The sequence below is a fragment of the Armigeres subalbatus genome, chromosome 2 (genome assembly GCF_024139115.2).
Source record: "Armigeres subalbatus isolate Guangzhou_Male chromosome 2, GZ_Asu_2, whole genome shotgun sequence".
NCBI lineage: Eukaryota > Metazoa > Arthropoda > Insecta > Diptera > Culicidae > Armigeres > Armigeres subalbatus.
In genome coordinates this window covers 131,305,286-131,325,307 of record NC_085140.1, presented here as the reverse complement: position 1 = coordinate 131,325,307, position 20,022 = coordinate 131,305,286, and the positions used below count along the sequence as shown (strand labels likewise).

The following is a 20,022-nucleotide window of genomic DNA, read 5'->3' as shown; positions in this document are numbered from 1 at the left end:
TGTCACCTTCGTCTTGTAAACGTCACTTAAAGAAGGTGTCAATCGAGGTTAGCCAAATTTGGACGTTCTCCTATTTCACCTTCTGCTAGAGGTGCTCCCATTTAATGCACCATTTTAATCCATCCCATTAGCAATCATATTTCCGACGTGAACCTTGCGCACTGTTCCGACATCCCATTGCTTATCGACGACCATCAGAGTGCGCCGTCTTAGCAAATTAGCGCCAAACAAGCAGTCTCGGACGTCTCGGTAGTGCGGCGGTGGCTCTCTCGCGTTTCTCCCTCGCAGCTCAACTCCACTCCAGCCCGGTCGTCGTCGGTCGCAGAACAAACAGATGGGATGTGTTTCTCCGTTCGCAATTAGCGCACAAAAGTCGTTCGACGCCTGACGGCAGCCTCCTCCTGATGGTGCTGCTGGCCGCGTGCTCAACACAAAGGAACCCATACTTGGCTCTAAAACAATCACCGATGATGATTATTGAGCAAACGGATACGGCTGCGGGCAAATGCGCGATGATGTGTTGTGTGTTGCACGGGGCGCGTCGACGTCATCGTCTTCGGTGGGTGATTATGACTGCCGCTCACACTGTTTTTGGTGCTGCACTCAGCAGCAGCAACAGCAACACGTAACAAATAAAAGTCCCGATCGATTCACCTCATGGTGATGCCACCTTTCTCGCCACATCATCGATTTTCAGTTAGCGTGGTTTGAAATTGTGTCGATCGTTACCAAAGTAAGTTCGGAAATCTTTAAACGTTATTTTTCGGGCTCCAGGAATTGGACGCATTTCTCAATATTTTAAAATTTGTCCAACAAATTGTTCGAAAAAGTAGAAACATTTTGATTAGTTAAATAGGAGCATTATTGAATTTGTCGTCGTGCTAACTTACAGCTTTTCTGAACGTGCACTGATGGACACCAACGACAGAAAAGGGTGTCACGTAAATATAAACGACATACGGAACAGCCGTTTCACCTTATTTTTTTTTGCAACCGGTATGCAAAGTTCGACCGTGACTTTATTCGCCAGCTCCAGCCAACGTTGGAGTTGGACGCCTCGTATTCCGGCATGGTGGTCGCTCGCGGTATATTTCTTTTGCAAACCGGCTGATTGCAAGGAATTTCACCGTTCCCACAAAACAAGTTTTTGCACATATGCTCCCGTGTAAACAAAGTATAAATCAATGCAATATTTACCGCTGGGACTGCAACTGCGCCGAAGGCAGGCCTGTTGCTTTGTGTCCCCTGGCTTCAAAAGGTGGGAGGGAGAGCCTAACCTAGCCCGAAGATCTTTTCAACTTTTCCGGCGACCTGTGCGCCACTGAGCCTTGAAATTCTGAACCACCAACAAACTTCTGTAACTATGTATGTCGAGTTTGGGGAAAACCACACATACGATGGTTGCCTCCCCATCATCATCATCATCCAGGCTTGCACATTTTCATTTTCAGCGAAAGCGAATGAACCGAGAATATGGGACACGGCGACACAGTAGCACTTTATACCTGCGGTGACCTGTTTTCCGGAACCATCACCACCGCCCGGTGCAAGCGCGGGTGTGTGCAATCAATCAAAATAGATTGGACTCGGTTGCGAGAAAGGGCGGAAAAAGGCCCGGAACGAGCATATAGGGAGACACGTTTTCCACTGACTGTGGACATGTTTGTTTTGTTGCAGGACACGGTGCTAATTACATGGGTCATGCACATGAGCGTTAGTATGGCTCTGATTAGAAGAAGTGCATTCTCCCGAAAGACTGTTTCAGTCATAAGTCAACGTGCGAACTTTGTACGTGAACGAGGATTGCTTTGATTGTCTTTTAATCAAATATCAAGGTCAGGTGGTTTTTACTTTTTGATCGATATTATCTTGAGCTGAGTATCATAACGGCATTCAGCACTAATACAAAATAAATAAATTAACTGCGAGGTCTAAGCCACGATGATACTTTTATGCTCAGGGAAGTCGAGACAATTTCCAAACTATTTTTGCATTCGTATATCATGAGGCTAACACGATGATACTTTTATGCCCAGGGATGTCGAGACAATTTCCAAACCGGAAATTTGCCTAGACCGGCACCGGAAATCGAACCCAGCCACCCTCAGCATGGTATTGCTTTTTAGCCGCGCGTCTTACCGCTAGGCTAAGAAGCGTCCCATTTTACATTAATAAAGTATGTTGACAATAATGCCCACATCAATAAGTACTCTGAATTAGCTGATATTTCAACTCAACATTTAGAATATAAAGAACTTAACTAATTATTAAAAACAAAAGAGTTATTCTAGATTGACTTCAACGACGACAATGATAACGAATAATCACCACAGGTCAGTCCGCATTTCTACTCTTTAAATTTTATTCTGTATTTTCTATGTTTTAACTTCTTGTTCTTTTACTTCTCCACAGGAAAAACAATCTGGCAATTAGTTCTGGAACAGTTTGATGATCTGTTAGTTAAGATTCTGCTGCTTGCTGCTATCATTTCCTTTGTAAGTATTAAACCTTCCAGCATCCTTTTCGACTTTGACGTACAGACGATACTCAACTTCAGATGTTGCCGGTTTTCACTTTCATTGATTCCCACTGCAGGATAATTATGCCCTAGAGAACCCCCACCAACGCAATAATCCCACCGGGAAAAGATGATTTAACTTTAATACGTGCCACATTATGTTTCGCTACTAAAATCGATTTTGCTTCTCTTCCTTCAATTGTCCCGAATCTAATACAGCAAAACACGTTTTTCGCTCCTTCTATTCGACCGCTAATGATTCGCAACTGTTCTACCGTGGCAGTTTCAATAATCTCAAGTGTCCCATTAGGATTAGTTTCGAATCGAACGGAATGACGCATCGGTCCCATAAGGCGAAGGCGTTATTGGTAATTAAATCCCGGTACGGTCCAATGGGTTTTCTTCGGGAGTCTATAATTTCCAATCGAATACTCGGTATGTGGAGAATCAGTAAATGCCAAGAGCGATCTCACACGACGACGTCACCTGTGGAAGGCCACAGTACGCAAAAAAACAGATATCAAATCTGTCAGCCAACCGTCGTCGCCGTCTGTCCGTTCATCCATCGTCGTCATCGCCGCTCGACATTTTGCGCGTTTTCTGTCATGGATTTTTTCGTAGGAAATTGAAAGTTTACTACATCTCTATTCTTGGCGCTCGAGTGTGATAAATGGCAGCGGTGTTTTATGTGGCCACCGCCTGCCCACTCCAACTCAAAGAGTTTTGACGTCTTGCGTTTTTTTTATTCGGGGATGGAGGCGTTGAGAAAATCTGGTCCGTTCTCCCGTCACGCTCAACTCAACGATTCGTCCACCTCCGTCGTCGTTTCAAGTTCAAGGAAAAAATGTCGCTATTTTTTGCGCAAAGGTGGTTATGGTTTTCGTCAAACACTTTCTTTGATCTCTTGACTTGACGACTGTTACATAATAAGACTTTACAGCGAAATTTCTTGATTTAAAAATGAAAACATCACTAAAGCATCCTTCTTTCTTTTTAGGTCCTGGCCCTTTTTGAAGAGCATGAAGGTGTTGAAGCCTTTGTGGAACCCCTGGTCATTTTGCTCATTCTGATCGCCAACGCTTGCGTCGGTGTGTGGCAGGTAAGCAGAGAAACATCATTTCATTATTATCACCTCATCATGCGAACAAAACGGAAAATAAGGAAGAATCATAACAAGAATCCCTCGAAGCGAAATGTATAAAAATATAAAACCGAACTTGTTCCACTGGTCAGGTATAAAACGACCTTTACGTGTCAGTAAAATCAATCAAAAAGCTCAACTAACTGTTTTAAAGAATTTAGGAGAAAATCAACTGTAGCAACTATTATCAACGAGTTTAGAAATTTGTATAATAATTTATTTATATTTTCTTTCATTTCACTTTTCTTGTTAAGAGGATTAGAAGAAAAGGAAAAAATAATGGATCTATGAATAACATTTTTCATGAGATTTCTTTCAAAAATCGAGCTCTCGTTTAGCATTTTTTAAACAGCCTTTTAAAGATGTTTTTATAAACACATAGAGGAAAATGGCTGACATAGCGATGTTGAAGATTAGGTTTAGAATAAGGTCTTGGAAGGCTGCCTGACTATAGAATGAAGAAAACGTCCAAAGCCGATGTCTATTCAATCCAGAATCAAAATATCACATCGACGGCGTAGATTTTGCGTTTTTCGCAATTTTAGCAAATTAATTTAGGTTTTCGTCAGGTGGTGTATTTTCGGCCAATTCTCATTCCTTGTAGCGATTATCGTGAAGTTTGAGCAACTAAGTAACTTATTTAAACATTAAACACATGAAAACGAAATTATTGCAACCTGATAAAAGTACGATTAAAACAGAATATGAGAAATGCTTTTAGACGAATTCCTTCCAGAAATACAGACTCTTGGGAGCACAGTAAAATTCCTTCATGGGATTCATAAGTTTCTATTCACGCAATTCAATGAATAACCTTTTCGAAGTTGAGATAACTTCGCTCGGGATATCAAACACAATCTTTCTAGGAGTTCGAATTATTTCTCAAAATTCAGACGAATTTATTTTAAGAATTCATTCGAATCTTTTCCGCAATTTCAGATATTTTACAGCAGGTTGGCGGATTTTCTACTTTGTGAATTATTTTTACTTTAACGGCTGTTTCATCACCGTCGTCTAGGGATGCTGGAAAGACATCTTCCAAAAAGGGGGAGAGGTCACATGGCTAAGGAGAGGAGATAGTAAAGGGTAAAACCCACTTTTTCTCCAGGTCTTTCTCAGATTTGACTTCTTTGAGATGCATCCATAGTGGCTGCTTCATAATAGCTCAGTATTTTTCGATCGCCCTTAGTTCTAATGTGTTGGGTACGATGTCATGTCCTCGGGTGCGAAAGTGACTCCATTGGCTTCGTTCAACTCCAGGACAACATTTTAATAGTGGCACGAAGCTTCAACAAAGGAAGCAGACACATTTATAGACACTCTCCATTTGAAGTCCCGGTATTGACGAATGGCGCACTCCGTTTGCCACATGAGCGAATCGCTTGCCAAATCATGTATTTCTTGGCAATGGAAGTTTTTGTTGCCTTAATCCTTCAGGAACACCAAACTTGTGCTGGGCGATGTTGAACAGCAGCCCCGGAGTCTGTCGGAAGCCCGCCTTAACGTAGGTCTCGTCATCCATGATGCGGCAATGAAGCTTCGTCAGCATCTGGGTCTGGGTGTAGTTTCCGGGTCCGTGACTTTCCCACCGTATTTTGCCGTTCGTCACGATTTGGAGCCTTCTGCACTTTGTACGTATACAGTCCCTCTCGGCTCTTGGCTCTCTGAACGAAAGACTTGGACAGATTCAATTTTTTGGGCACATCCCTGACCGAAGCATTAGGATTCCACTTAATCGCTTTCACGACACGTTTGTGATCCCGATAACTAATAGAACAAACATCCATTTTGATCGGATTTCCCCTTCCGTCCGATGCGCAGAGTTTCGTAGTAACGTTTAATTACACGACTCACTCGTTGACTGGACGATTTCGAATTGTTTTCCTATGTCCCGATGAGAGAATTGAGGATTTTCCAGTTGCTTCCGCAAAATCAATGTGCGCATTTTTCAATTCTCGAAACACTGACAGCAGTATGTAAACAATACACTCTAAACTACGTATACTCAAATTTTAAAGAAAAAAATTTGTACACATACACACATACACACATACACACACACACACATACATCCACACATACAGACATCACCTCAATTCGTCGAGCTGAGTCGATCGGTATATAAGAATCGGCCCTCCGGGCCTCCTATCAAAATTTTGTTTTTGAAGCAGTATTATAGCCTTTACGTACACTTAGTGTACGAGAAAGGCAAAACACCCAGTGGGTAATTTTCCACATTGGTTTTTGATGATGCAACTTGGGAGTCTCGCTTGTTGCATATAACAAAATCATAGGCAATAAAAATTTGAAACAAGATTAACAGAGTGTGTAGCGGAATCATGTTTGTGTAGAAAATTCGTTCATTGATTGTTACTTTTTGCGGGCTTTTTGGTGCAACGCAGGTGGAAAAGGGTCCTCTACCGGTGGAAGTGTATTGTTGCGGGGAGAGGATGCAGTGAGGTGCTAGACTAGACTTGATTTTAGAGCCCCGAATCTTTCAGGAAACGAATGACGGCGGTAGTAGTAGTAGTGATTATGCGTTGTTTCTGAGGTCTCTGCTGGAACCGGTGTGATGTGTTATCTTGCGGGGCCTAACGAGCTTAAGGTTGCTCTCGATACACTCAATTTTGAGTTCTGTTGATTGCCTTACCCCCAATCCGGTCCAGTTAAAAGCCTTTGAGAGAGCCAGTATGATTATTTCCGTGTGCGGCAGAGATTTATTCTGAAATTATTATTTTTTACGAATAATGAAAAAGTTAACATTTGGGAATCTTTTCAAAAAATGCACAGAGCTCACTTCATAAATTTCTAATTGCATAAAAACACCACGGTTTTGTTTTTCCCGTGGTAGAGTCTTCAAAATTTGTGAGATGAATGTGGCATTTGTTAGATCTACTGCTTGTTTGAAAACCCAAAGTTCCTTCAAGAGTACATTTTTCGCTCAAGCAGCTCAGTGAAGCTGATTAAGCGAATAACGTACTCTTAAAGGAATTTTGGTTACTTTGAAAGGCCTCTTGGTTGACGAGAAAATTTCATTCCAAAAAATGGAAACATACAAAAAAAAAACTCCAAAATCATTTAAGCCGGCATCTCAGCGAAAGTTACATTTTATTCACGGCAAAACTCGAGCAAATGAATGACTAAGAATCAGCTTACCAAAAATGTCGTTTGTGTTAAAATCTCGTTATTTCATTTTACTGACCACACAGCTGTGCAGGTTGCACCTTGCAGAATGAAATGAAAAGAAGAAGAGAATGAAAAATCGAATGTATACAATGAATTGGATTCCGAAATTTGAACAAATAATAAAATCGATTGCCACCAAATCATCATACCTAGTCCCATTAATTCCAACACATGGTCCAAATTAATCACACAACGTTCTCCCCCTTTTTTTTCTCCCAACCAGGAACGTAATGCCGAATCCGCCATCGAAGCCCTGAAGGAGTACGAGCCCGAGATGGGCAAGGTCGTCCGCGGCGACAAGTCCGGCGTCCAGAAGGTGCGCGCCAAGGAGATCGTGCCCGGTGACGTCGTTGAGGTGTCCGTCGGTGACAAGATCCCCGCCGATATCCGTCTGATCAAGATCTACTCCACCACCATCCGTATCGATCAGTCCATCCTGACTGGTGAGTCCGTGTCCGTGATCAAGCACACCGACGCCATCCCGGATCCCCGCGCCGTCAACCAGGACAAGAAGAACATCCTGTTCTCCGGTACCAACGTTGCCGCCGGTAAGGCCCGTGGTGTTGTCATCGGAACCGGTCTGAACACCGCCATCGGTAAGATCCGTACCGAGATGTCGGAAACCGAGGAAATCAAGACCCCACTGCAGCAGAAGCTCGATGAGTTCGGTGAGCAGCTGTCCAAGGTTATCTCCCTGATCTGTATTGCCGTCTGGGCCATCAACATTGGTCACTTCAACGATCCAGCTCACGGTGGCTCGTGGATCAAGGGTGCCGTCTACTATTTCAAGATCGCCGTCGCTCTGGCTGTCGCTGCCATCCCTGAAGGTCTCCCCGCTGTCATCACCACTTGTTTGGCTTTGGGTACCCGCCGTATGGCCAAGAAGAACGCCATTGTCCGCTCCCTGCCATCCGTCGAAACCCTGGGTTGTACCTCGGTTATCTGCTCTGATAAGACTGGTACGCTGACCACCAACCAGATGTCCGTCTCGCGTATGTTCGTCTTCGAGAAGGTTGAAGGCAATGACAGCAGCTTCACTGAATTTGAAATCTCCGGATCGACTTACGAACCCATTGGTGATCTGACCCTGAAGGGACAGAGGGTTAAGGCCGCTGACTACGAAGTCCTGCAGGAATTGGGAACTATCTGCATCATGTGCAATGACTCCGCTATTGATTTCAACGAAGTTAAGAAGGTCTTTGAAAAGGTCGGTGAAGCCACCGAAACTGCCCTGATCGTTCTGGCTGAGAAGATCAACCCCTTCAACGTTACCAAGCAGGGTCTGGACCGTCGCTCGGCTGCTATCTGCGTCCGTCAGGAAATTGAAACCAAGTGGAAGAAGGAATTCACCCTGGAATTCTCTCGCGATCGTAAATCCATGTCCAGCTACTGTACCCCACTCAAGTCCTCCAAGCTTGGAACCGGACCAAAACTGTTCTGCAAGGGTGCCCCAGAAGGTGTCCTGGATCGTTGTACTCATGCCCGTGTCGGAACCACCAAGGTGCCACTGACCTCGACTCTGAAGAACCGCATTTTGGACCTGACCCGTCAATATGGTACCGGTCGCGATACCCTCCGTTGCTTGGCCCTGGCCACCGCTGATAACCCAATGAAGCCAGATGATATGGATCTGAACGATTCGACCAAGTTCTACACTTATGAAGTCAACCTAACCTTCGTCGGTGTTGTTGGTATGTTGGATCCCCCACGTAAGGAAGTCTTCGACTCGATTGTTCGTTGCCGTGCCGCTGGTATTCGCGTTATTGTCATCACTGGTGACAACAAGGCTACTGCTGAAGCTATCTGCCGTCGTATTGGCGTGTTCACCGAAGAGGAAGACACCACCGGCAAATCATACTCTGGACGTGAATTCGATGATCTGCCAGTCAGCGAACAGCGCGAAGCTTGCGCCCGTGCCCGTCTGTTCTCCCGTGTCGAACCCGCCCACAAGTCCAAGATCGTCGAGTACCTGCAAAGCATGAACGAAATCTCCGCTATGACTGGTGATGGTGTCAACGACGCCCCCGCCCTGAAGAAGGCCGAAATCGGTATTGCCATGGGTTCCGGTACCGCCGTCGCCAAGTCCGCCTCCGAGATGGTGTTGGCTGACGATAACTTCTCCTCCATTGTCGCCGCCGTCGAGGAAGGCCGTGCCATCTACAACAACATGAAGCAGTTCATCCGTTATCTGATTTCCTCCAACATCGGTGAGGTCGTGTCCATCTTCTTGACTGCTGCCCTTGGTCTGCCAGAGGCTCTGATCCCCGTCCAGCTGCTGTGGGTCAACTTGGTAAGGCGTAGTCGGCTGATGCCGGTGCAGGATGGGAGGGAACTGATTTTTTAATATTTTTTTCTTCTGGTGTAGGTTACTGACGGTCTGCCAGCTACCGCCCTCGGCTTCAACCCACCAGATTTGGACATCATGGACAAACCACCACGCAAGGCTGATGAAGGTCTGATCTCCGGCTGGCTGTTCTTCCGGTAGGTTGATGAAGTGGTTTTGATATCAGCTCGAGGCGTAACTAACGGAAGGCTTTTACTTTTCTGTCAAATCGAAATAGTTACATGGCTATTGGTGGTTACGTCGGTGCCGCTACCGTCGGTGGTGCTGCCTGGTGGTTCATGTTCTCCGATCACGGCCCACAGCTGACCTACTGGCAGCTGACTCACCATCTGTCCTGCATCGGTGGTGGAGACGAATTCAAGGGACTGGACTGCAAGATCTTCGGTGATCCTCATCCGATGACCATGGCCCTGTCTGTTCTGGTCACCATTGAGATGTTGAACGCCATGAACAGGTGCGTTGGTTTACAGGGAACAGTGTTTGGAGAGGGTCTAATGTGGTGTTTTCCTTTTCATTTACAGCTTGTCTGAGAACCAGTCTCTGGTCACCATGCCCCCATGGTCGAACATGTGGCTCATTGGATCCATGTGCCTCTCGTTCGCCCTGCACTTCGTCATCCTGTATGTCGATGTCCTTTCCGTAAGTATTCCAACATGAGAGGCATTGTTGAAAATATTCCACAATTATGAAGAAAAGTAGTAGCCAGTAAACTGCGAAGGCTATACTTGCGGATTAAGAATTCTTTCCGAGTTCTTTACAGGTATCGAGGAACAGAAAGGATAGCTAACGTGTAATTCTTGTTTATCAAGCACCGCTGCTTCTCCGGTCCTGTTTCTTTCGCAGTTAAACCTGGGTATCATATGGTATCAGTACTCATCCGCCATTAACAAATCGTTCCAGCTCCACTAGCGAATATTCAAATTGTTAAAATGTTTGAAGTTTATTCTTTTCCAACACGGGTGTTACTCCTAATGATGGCAGTAGGTCACTGGATAGTTGCGACTATAAGACTAAAGCGTAGCTTACGCATCATCCTTACTTATCATATACCACTGCAACTCCATGGCTATCACGGGAAGGGTCCTGTTTCTTTCGAAATGAAAATTGACCATTACAATATTTGCCTTGTCTTTTATTCCACAGACCGTGTTCCAGGTTACCCCGCTGAACGCAGACGAATGGCTCACTGTGATGAAGTTCTCGCTGCCAGTAGTGTTGCTCGATGAAATCCTCAAGTTTGTCGCCAGAAGGATCTCCGACGGTGAGAGCTATATCCAAACTATGCATTGGCTAGTGTTAGCGTGGGCAGTGTTCTTTGCTTACATTATATGGGGTCCATACTAAACAAACACAACACAGAAATGCAATCAAACCCGAAAACAGAACAACAACCGAAAACGCGACTAATAGGCGGTTTATGTAACAAATGCTACAAGAAAAAGCTGAATTGCGCGCGGCAAGGCGATCCAGACGGGATAGTAAAAGGGGAATCTTTAGGAAACAAAAGTCATTCTCGGGCCGATGGCCGTTGCAACTGTAGCTTCCCTCGATATTGGTTGGCCATTTTGCGCTTGAATTTGTTATTTTTCGGCCGACATCGGTATGGAGGAAATCTACGTTTGCAAGGTTGCCAGCCCGAGAGAAAAGCATGGAGCTTTTTGCTCCCAGATAAGTTTAATTCGCACGGAGCGGGGGCGTGATCGAGACGAAACGAGTGATTTTTTAGCGAAACTGAACGTGAAATCTGATGATAATTGTTAAGTGATTCTTGATTGCTATTGATTGTTGAATGTTCTTTTAAACTACTACATTCATAAGATTTCCCTTATATTTTTTTAGTTGTTTACTACTTATATGTTCGTAACGTTTATGTTTGTACATTTCTATCTCGGTATCGCGCGTTTACTGCATAGGATTTGTTTCTGTTTTTTTAATCTCAAACAAAGCAATGGGCCCCATAGAGAAGTGTTTTCTTCTAAATCAAAACACCCCTTTTGCGATTAACCTCTATTTCTATACATTATGAAAGGAAAGCAGCATGTTAACCGTAAATCATTATACAACGTTGCTATACAATCGTATATATTTATATACATTTCATCCAAAAAAAGATTTAAGATTGTACATTGTAATGCAATACTATTAATAATATATTATACACCAATACACAAACAGAAATTTGCAGAGAAGCAAAAACAAACTGCTTGAAACAGTCGTCCACTTCCAAATAACCAAAAAATACAAGTCTATCACATCTCATATGCAACAGAAACCCTCTAACCCTCCCCACGATACAAATAAACACGAAAACAAGAAATAGGTACTACTTATGGCAGTGATAGTGACTGAGTTCTATCTTAATAAGCTCGAGTTGAATGTGTTTGAGTGATCTTCTTTTTACTTTCGTTTGTAATTTTCCTCATCATCATACCTAACCCTACACTGCGATAAAATCTTCCTCTTTTAATAAGACCCATCGATCGAACCCAATTAGCCAACGGAACATAATTTATTTTTAATCTAAAAAAAAACAACCCGCGCATCGAGCACGCAAGACGAATGTTTGTTTCCTTGAATCGAAATGGTCGACTAATATAGTTTTCGTTACACCACTTGGGGATTACTTCCCCGAACGGCGATCAGCAGGATATTTTTTTCTGAAAATAGACACTTTTGTTTTCCTATTACTAATACGCAGACATTTAACTTTCCTGAGACACTTTTGAACTAGCATCGTTTGTTGTGTGAATCTTTTAGAGCATGATGAATAAATCCAACAAATCGAATCTTCCATAAAATAAACGGAAACCATCTGAACAGCAGTCATTATCGGAATTTGGAAAGCACTGTTATTAAACACGGGGGAATAGTTACTGATCATTCCTACAGTGGGCGTTAGTGATGTAAAACTGAGCAGCGTTGTCTTTTCGAAACCCTATCGAACAGAAGCAAAATTAAAGACTTAAAATTCTACCCTGCCCTAACCCAGTCTTATCGAATTTTACACACTACTAGTCTATACTACTGAGCAGTCAGAAACAAATAAGTGCTAGACGTAAATCGCACATAAATTTTTCAACTTTTCTATCACTACTTACAAATAGTCGTACTATCTGTAAACTCGTCTATCTTCTATATAATATTAAAAGAAAACAATGTTTTTAAAGCCGACATCTTCGTTTTCTTTATAATGTCGATTGTTACGCATACTCCTGAATTGTTGTTAAATTAACCTATTGCGGTACCAGTTTTAAATATTTTGAAGCTTGTTTAATTAAATGTATTTTACAAGTCCTGAAGACGAGTTCGCAGCACTACTAAAGTCTGTCTACGTTAAATTTCGGACAATTAGATAATGTTGAAATGACTTGTCGCCATTTCATCAATTTGGACGAGAATGGAAACATGCTAAAACAGCACATAAAGCTTAGAGACTTAGCAGTCATGGAAAATAATTATCTCAATGGTTTGTGAAAATTTTCCAAAATCACGTTGGAAGATGGGTGTCCAAAATTTAACGCAAACAGTCATTAGTTTTGATCGAAACACGCATATCTGGCAAGTTGAAGGAGGTAATAAACTAGAAAAAGTCTTTCTACTTTGAATTATTTTCGGTAGATTACACAACTTCAAGGAAGTAGACAATGTTTCGCTAGTTTATTATTTTTTTTAATATTGTCAGAATTGAGTGAAAAAGTAGAATTATATACATAGAAGAGAACAAACTTGCCTTCTTGACTTGTACGAATGTTTCTTAATTATTTATTGCAGTAGCATGGACTTGAAAGATTAGATCTGTCGTAATTGATAGAAAATTGTCAAATCCTCACAAACGATAAACATTTTGTGTGTGCCTCAGAAAAGGGTAGTAGAACAAAAGTAAAATCCATCCAAACGTTAACTCGTCGCTATAAATGTCGTTGTTCGTGTTGTTCTTGCAACAACCGAAACGAGAGGATGTACAACATGCTTAGTAGGCTTTGATTTTATTCGCTTCAAGATAATTTGGCCCATGAAATTTTCGGCATTATTACTTACTATGTTCTAACATCGGAAACATAATCCGTTTATTAAAAAATTGCGTGTCTCTTTTGCTCATTCTTAATTTCTTCCTGATGGTTGGTTAGACGATTCTAAATGTCTAGCAAAATTTAATCATTTTGTGCATTTTTTATGCACGCAACCCGCGCTGTAAATAGCGATGATCGTATATATACTAATGGCGACAGTGCTGGAAAAAAATCAAGTTAGCATAATTAGATAATAAATTTATACACAAAATAAAATTATTTTTGCATAATTTTATAGTTTTCTTGCGATTCGGTGAAACTAAAGTAGGAAAAATAAAACACAATAGACCCGTCAATGCACGTATACATAAAAAGCAGCAGAAGTTTGAGAAATGTGATGTAAATTCATGAATAACTTAATACCCAACAGTTACACTAAATACACATTTACGATCATGAAAAGCCTACACATATGAAAAAATCCTAAAAGGGAGAAGATCAAATGAGTAAAATAGTTGTTATTATTATTCCCCGGTATTTGTTGACGAAAGCAAGTAAGCTCTATAAAGTAGTATAGAAATAATAAAAAACAAAGGTAGACCGAACGCACTTCAAATTTGCGCTCCGGTGTTATGAAATATTATAGAGGACAACAAATGAAAAAGAGATATGACTGTATGAAGTTTGTTCAATAATAGTTTTTTACTCCAACTATTTAATGAAAAAAAAACGAAATCAAGCAAATATGATTTTCATTACTGTAGTGAATGAACAAAGTGTAATGACTACTGAATGTCTTCATAACAAGTGAGAGAGAAAGGTCATCGATGAAGACATTAAAAACTGAAAAACCTAGAAAAAATGCATTTTAAATATATTTAAAACATTAACAAAAACAGTAGGCGAGTTTGTTTACTTTTTTCACTAACCCCACCATAACCCAAGTTCGAAGCTTTTTCTCCTTCTCTAGCCGCACAATGTCAGTCACACACCTGCGGGAACGGAAAAACCGAAATCCGTCGGTCGGGAGATGGCAACGTGGAAAAATGCCCAACAGCGCCGTCTCCCGATCAGCACTACTAAACACCGCGCCAGACACCCACATAGACAACCATCAACACAGAAATCGCTTATGGACATCAAAGTTGCCAATAATAAGTGCTTTTTGAATGCGATCGTAGCAAGCGGGCCGGTTTCTAAGATGACACCCCACGAAACCGATCCGCAGTGCCTTTCTATAAAACGCAAGCAGAACAATAGTGAATGAAAGAGTGCCTCTTGACTTGTGCATGGATTGAAAAGAAAATCATTTTTAAAAAAAATCAACCCAACGAAGTTCGAACATGTATACCACGTGTGCCGCATCTCTACATCCATCTCGTCTACTTTTCCATCATGACTCATCCGATTTTGTCATACATTCCTTGCGATGAACTCTTTCATCCTCAGTAAGTACATTTTCGCATTCCATGTTCAATGTGTTAAGGAAATTAAACAACTGTAAATAAGTATTTGAACAGAAGGTATTAGTCGTAGAATTATGGATATTTATGTGCTACATTTCAACATTCGTGACTATCATTTCTAATAGTGAATGTTACATTTTAGTCATGTCACAATAAAATTAGCTCAAGTAGTAATAACTTATGCTTTACAAAGGATGTCAGAAAACATAATTTAGAATGCCACTAATTTAAAATTGCTTTTATTCTGCGGTTGTATCAATTTTTGTTATTGAATATCAATCTAAATTTTGGGAAAATTTTGATCAAATTTTATCAATTGGTCGGCATTGTCCAGCGGCTGCACTGTACTGCACTAGCGCCACTCGAGGATGCTCAAAACAATAGTCGCTTCAACTGGTTGACGAAGAACTGTCTGCTACTGCAGTTAAAAGAAATTTTTTGTCCGATTGCCCGGATGTGATACCGTTTTGTTTCATATTCCGAAACCCGTTTTAAGCGGCGAATTGGTTTGTAATCAACAACAATAAATTGGTGTTTTATGTTCGCTAAAGTTTTCAAATTTTAATAAAATTTTAAATATGATTAATGCTAGGAATGGACTTTTTCCGTCAACATGTTTTATTCACTCAATAGATTTTTTTTAATCAACTTTCCCAAAAAAACATATTCTATGACAACTTCAACTATTTTTTTAAAATTCATCGAGAACGTTTCTGATGTAGAATGCGTTACAGGCCTAAGGTTCGCCTGATTTCTGATCAACACCAGGTTTCCCATTTTTTTGTTCTAGATTTTCAAAATAGTTTTAGGCGTCAAAAATATGGATTCTTTAGGAAAGTTGACCTTAACTTATTATCTAAGAATCAATGAGACAATAAAGCAATATAAAATGTTTGACAGGAAAGGCTTAGTACGACCCATTGAATAAATCGAAAATGTAATAGCTAACTTTTTTTAATAACCGAGCGCAAGCTTTCAGCAACAAAATTAGCAAAAATAAAGCGCTATATATTTAATTAACGAAAGGTATCTGATGTAAGTTTTTTCAGAAATGCTAACTTTTATAAAATAAGTAATTGGTGCCATTGATGCATGATTTTGTCAATACGCGTACCAATTGTTTTCTAAAAAAAATCAAATTACTATTTGCTATTCAAAATTGATGTGCCACCTTAAGCATGCTCAAATTAGGTAATTTATTATATTTTTTTAATCTAAAAAGTAACGTCGAACGAAAATCAATCATATATTATATTTATTTTATATAACAAGATTTATAACCGTTTGAATTTCGGTAAAATAAAAAGAATTAGTCTTTGAAAAAATTGCGCTGATCTCTAATCTGCTTTAAATGATTGGCTACACATTTTTTTCTCTCCAAACATTTTGTATAATGCTAAACTGAATGAGCACCTGAATCGTCAGCACAAATAATAGCTAGTTTTTAGAAGTGGCAGTTATTTTTTTGTATTTGCAGAACTTTGATACCAGTAACCTAATTCGCACATCTGAGTAGTGTTACTAGAAACGGTCATCCTTGACTCAACGAATTGATAATTGAATATTTTCCTTTATTCTTTCTTTTCCGTACCACAGCCAACCCCGATTTCCATTAAGTCACCAAGAAAACAGCTTCATCAGCTTCCTATTGTTTCATCAGTTCGACTGTTCATCACTGAATAAAAACATCCAGAACCAAATAAAATCACAGCCATCCAAGAACCCCGCGCTCAATCGACAATGTCTATGATGCATGCTTCAACAAACCGAACACCACCATCCTATTACTTCCTGTGCCAAGGCTACCCCCTTTCTGTTGTGTGCGTCCCCCTCTATTATGCCCGATGTTTTAACAACAAGACCCCAAAACGATTCATCGGGTGCACTAGAAGGATCTAGGAACCGGCCATCGAAGCGCGGGGTCACGTGGCGATCGCGAGGACTTGACAGCGATCGTTTTCTGTTTCCATCGGAACCAATGCTCAACAACTGAACGCAGGGAAACAGGTCAACGCGTACGCTGTCCTGGAGCAAAGATCTAACCAACCTCGGGAAAAAAGCCCAACTCTTTCCTTTTATTTGTGTCCCACATCAACTTCATCTATCACGTTCTGTGTTATTGTTGTTGTTGTTCCTTCACCTACTACGAAGAATCATCTGATGAACACAGACAACCCTACATCAACTTTACCGTTTACTTTCAACCCTACAAACTGCTTGCCATCATACAGCGACAATTTAGAATTATGTTAGAAAGTTTTAAGAGTGATATACTTCTAAGCAGATGAAGGACAATCTAAGCAAACAAGTAAACCTATTTATTTTATCTTATTTCACAGATGAGTTGTTTTGAAACATTTTCTTTTCTATGCCCTATGAAAAAACGCTTAGTTGAAAATTTTGCTAAATTGTAATATCCCTTTTTCCTTAATTCCAAATTCTTTTTCAAAACGCTTTGACTTCCGTATCTCGTATCAAGCCAAGCTTATTAGTTCTGAACTGATTGACTGGAACGACTGTGACAAATATAACTTGGCTTGTGACGATTCAACCGCTTCCAACCGAATCATTTTCCACGCTTTCTTGTCTTTCACGAACAGCCAAATCCTTTGGCTATTGTTTGTATGTTTTAATATAAGAGACACTTTGGTGCCCTGCACCAAAACCAATCGAAAACCATCGCTCTGCGCACAATAAACTTAATGAATTTTTATTTCTCTCTTTTCCGCTCCGTACCCCGTAGGCGAAGTTATTAAGTCCTGGAACTAAGAAGCTCTAGTGGCTTTTATAACAACTGCTTGTACTCGACAAAATCGTGTTTCTTTCAGCAAACAAGAAATCAACGTAAAAATGCAATAATAAATGAATAAAAAAAAGTCGAAACAATAAAACCAACAAAAAACTTAACCTACAGCATCGTTATTCATTGAATCTAGGAGGGAGGCGTACATCTGTTTCTCTCACTAGAAAGTATTAAAGCTGAATACCAAATACAAAAAAAATGTCTGGTTTCCAACAACTAATCATGAAATGAGTTGACTTTCTTTTTCTAATTTTTACTGAAAGTTAAATTTGAATTATCTCCACCAAAGGGAAAAAAACAGCAATATATTAAAGAGCGTGTTCCAAGCAAAAATATTTAAAATGTTTTGCCGAAGTTTTCTTAACGTCGTAGATCAGAACCAGACCATTTGAAGTTATTATCCTTGGGGTAGAGTAGAACAACAGCGACTTTTACTTTTTCTAGTGAAAATGAACAATTGAAGACATTTTTTCTCTCATTTATTAACGCTTAAGTTTCATTTCCTCGAACTGTATCTTCTGTCTTTTTAGTTATTCTTTTGTTCAGTCCTTTGAATATTTGTTACCTTGTATCGATTTAGTTAATTTATTTTTTTTATAAAATACGAGACCATGTAAATAAGTTAATTAAATAAAATAAACAAAGGTTGAAAAGAGAGACATCGTCTTCTTGTTGAGTTGTAGTCGTCGAAATTACACTTAAAAAGTTAGATATTTTACAAAATGAATAAACTTAATTTAACAAAAGTAAAAACATTGTGTGACGTTGACCGCCATCTTTAATTTTATGTCATTTCATCTTTGTTTAAATAAAAAAGTATAAAACAAGTTAAAGTTTCTCGAAAAGAAAACAAATAAAAATCGTTAAAAATATCCGCCTAGATCTTTAACTCGTCAAAGTTTCAGTCGTCCCAGTTATTGGATCCGATTTATTGGATTAGTCATTTCCCTCCACTTTTTTATGCTAAATATGTTCTACATTATTTGAGGGCGCGGTGTATACAGTTAGATCTCCCGCAAAGCCGAGTGTAGGGGGAAGGATGCCGCCCGGGAGCCGATTGTGGATTCGGAGCGTCGATCACCGAAATTCGTTCATGACACGTCATATTCAGAGTGGTTCACAAGAAAGCCAAATAATCGAATCATATGCAACATTCGTGGCTAAATAGAAATATTTAGTTTTATAGATGTACTTTAAATGACAAATTTGAATGATTAAAAGACTTGTCGGAAATAAAACGATAATTGAGTTATTTTATCAATGAAAGAAATCATGTTGTTTTTCGTTTTGTTCACGATAATCCACGAAGTCCACGATACAATGCCTGCGGATTTCTCTACTGGAATCATTTACCAGTGAGCTCAAGAACAAGAACTAATCGAACATCTCGGTTTCGTCACCAACTTGTGATGAGTTAACCTCTTCCTATCATGTACTTCGTTTTTGACGTGTCGATTACTAGTCTGCTCCGATTAGATTTCCTCTTCAGTTTTCACCTTCATGAATTTAATATGTGCCTAATATGAAAGTCTTCATCGGCGTAGCCTATTTTATCGATCGCACCATTCTTTTCCAGACAACGCTTTTATGGGGGGGTGGGGGGGGGGGGGGGTTCTGGGTGGGTTGAAGTTTCAGCCACGATGATTTTGGCACACTCCTCGTCGATCTTCCTTACAACTTTTATAATTTACTTGCTGGCTTCTTGGAAGCTTGGCCTGTTTTACCCACAAACCGCCGAATCGCCATCAAGCATGATTGAGTTAACAGGCTATATGCACTACCTCGAGGTTTTTTTCACGCCTTGAGCAAGGGTAAACGGAAATCTGCAAACAGACACCTGAGGAGGTTAACTCAGGTAGTGTGGGATAGGTATGTTATATAAATCTTACCCGACCCACTAAAACCAAAGCCCTTTCCCAGTCCGTACCCCCCCCCGCCCGCGATTGAGCAATACATCAGGGGAGGACTGTTGAGAACGATCATGCCTACACTAACGCACTCGACGTTATAACACCAAAATCGACTTCAAGAGTGGTAACCTCATCAACCGTCGATCGCAAACTATGATAGTAACCTATCGGTCTGTATAATAAACTCGCATAGGAGACGAACACCCCGACAACAAACACCGCTGTGAACCGCAATGATCTCTATATCTACATACGGAGGTCCCCGCAGCCCAACCGTGACGTTTTTGTTGTCGGGGTGAGCATGGTGTTCACTGCATCACAGTAGTCTCTACTGCAGCTGCTGGTTTTGTTCTAGACGCCACCAGCGCTGTAGCTTTGACATAATCTGTTGAGGTTGAGACGCTGTGTTCACCGCATTCCATATGAACTCTTCTCGACATATCCTTGTCCGGGGTTGTATCCATGCCGCTGACAAGCAGCATGGTATTACGTTCAACATCGAGTCGCGGGCATGCAAACATCACATGCTCTGCCGATTCTACCTCACCTAAACATTCCGGGTACACCGCAGAATCTGCGAACCCGAACCTATTCATTTTTATTTATTCAGACTAAGGCCGAAGTGACCTGTGCGGTATATAAGA

General features: G+C 40.8%; 1 protein-coding gene across 5 annotated transcripts in view; it reads left to right on the top strand.

Moving 5' to 3' along the window:
• LOC134210852 (calcium-transporting ATPase sarcoplasmic/endoplasmic reticulum type) overlaps nt 1–18,340 on the top strand; it is a 78,342-nt gene extending 60,002 nt beyond the window's left edge. For 4 of the 5 annotated variants that reach the window (XM_062687207.1, XM_062687210.1, XM_062687206.1 and 1 more), the window contains exons 4-11: nt 2,413–2,495; nt 3,516–3,617; nt 7,069–9,135; nt 9,211–9,326; nt 9,407–9,643; nt 9,711–9,828; nt 10,333–10,450; nt 17,409–18,340. In XM_062687207.1, the coding sequence (XP_062543191.1) occupies nt 2,413–2,495; nt 3,516–3,617; nt 7,069–9,135; nt 9,211–9,326; nt 9,407–9,643; nt 9,711–9,828; nt 10,333–10,450; nt 17,409–17,434 (2,867 nt within the window). In that variant the 3' untranslated portion in view covers nt 17,435–18,340. Of the gene's footprint in view, nt 1–2,412; nt 2,496–3,515; nt 3,618–7,068; nt 9,136–9,210; nt 9,327–9,406; nt 9,644–9,710; nt 9,829–10,332; nt 10,451–16,261; nt 16,974–17,408 lie in introns of all 5 variants that reach the window. The other variant, XR_009978878.1, reaches the window with a different exon arrangement.
• The last annotated feature ends 1,682 nt before the right edge of the window (nt 18,341–20,022 follow it).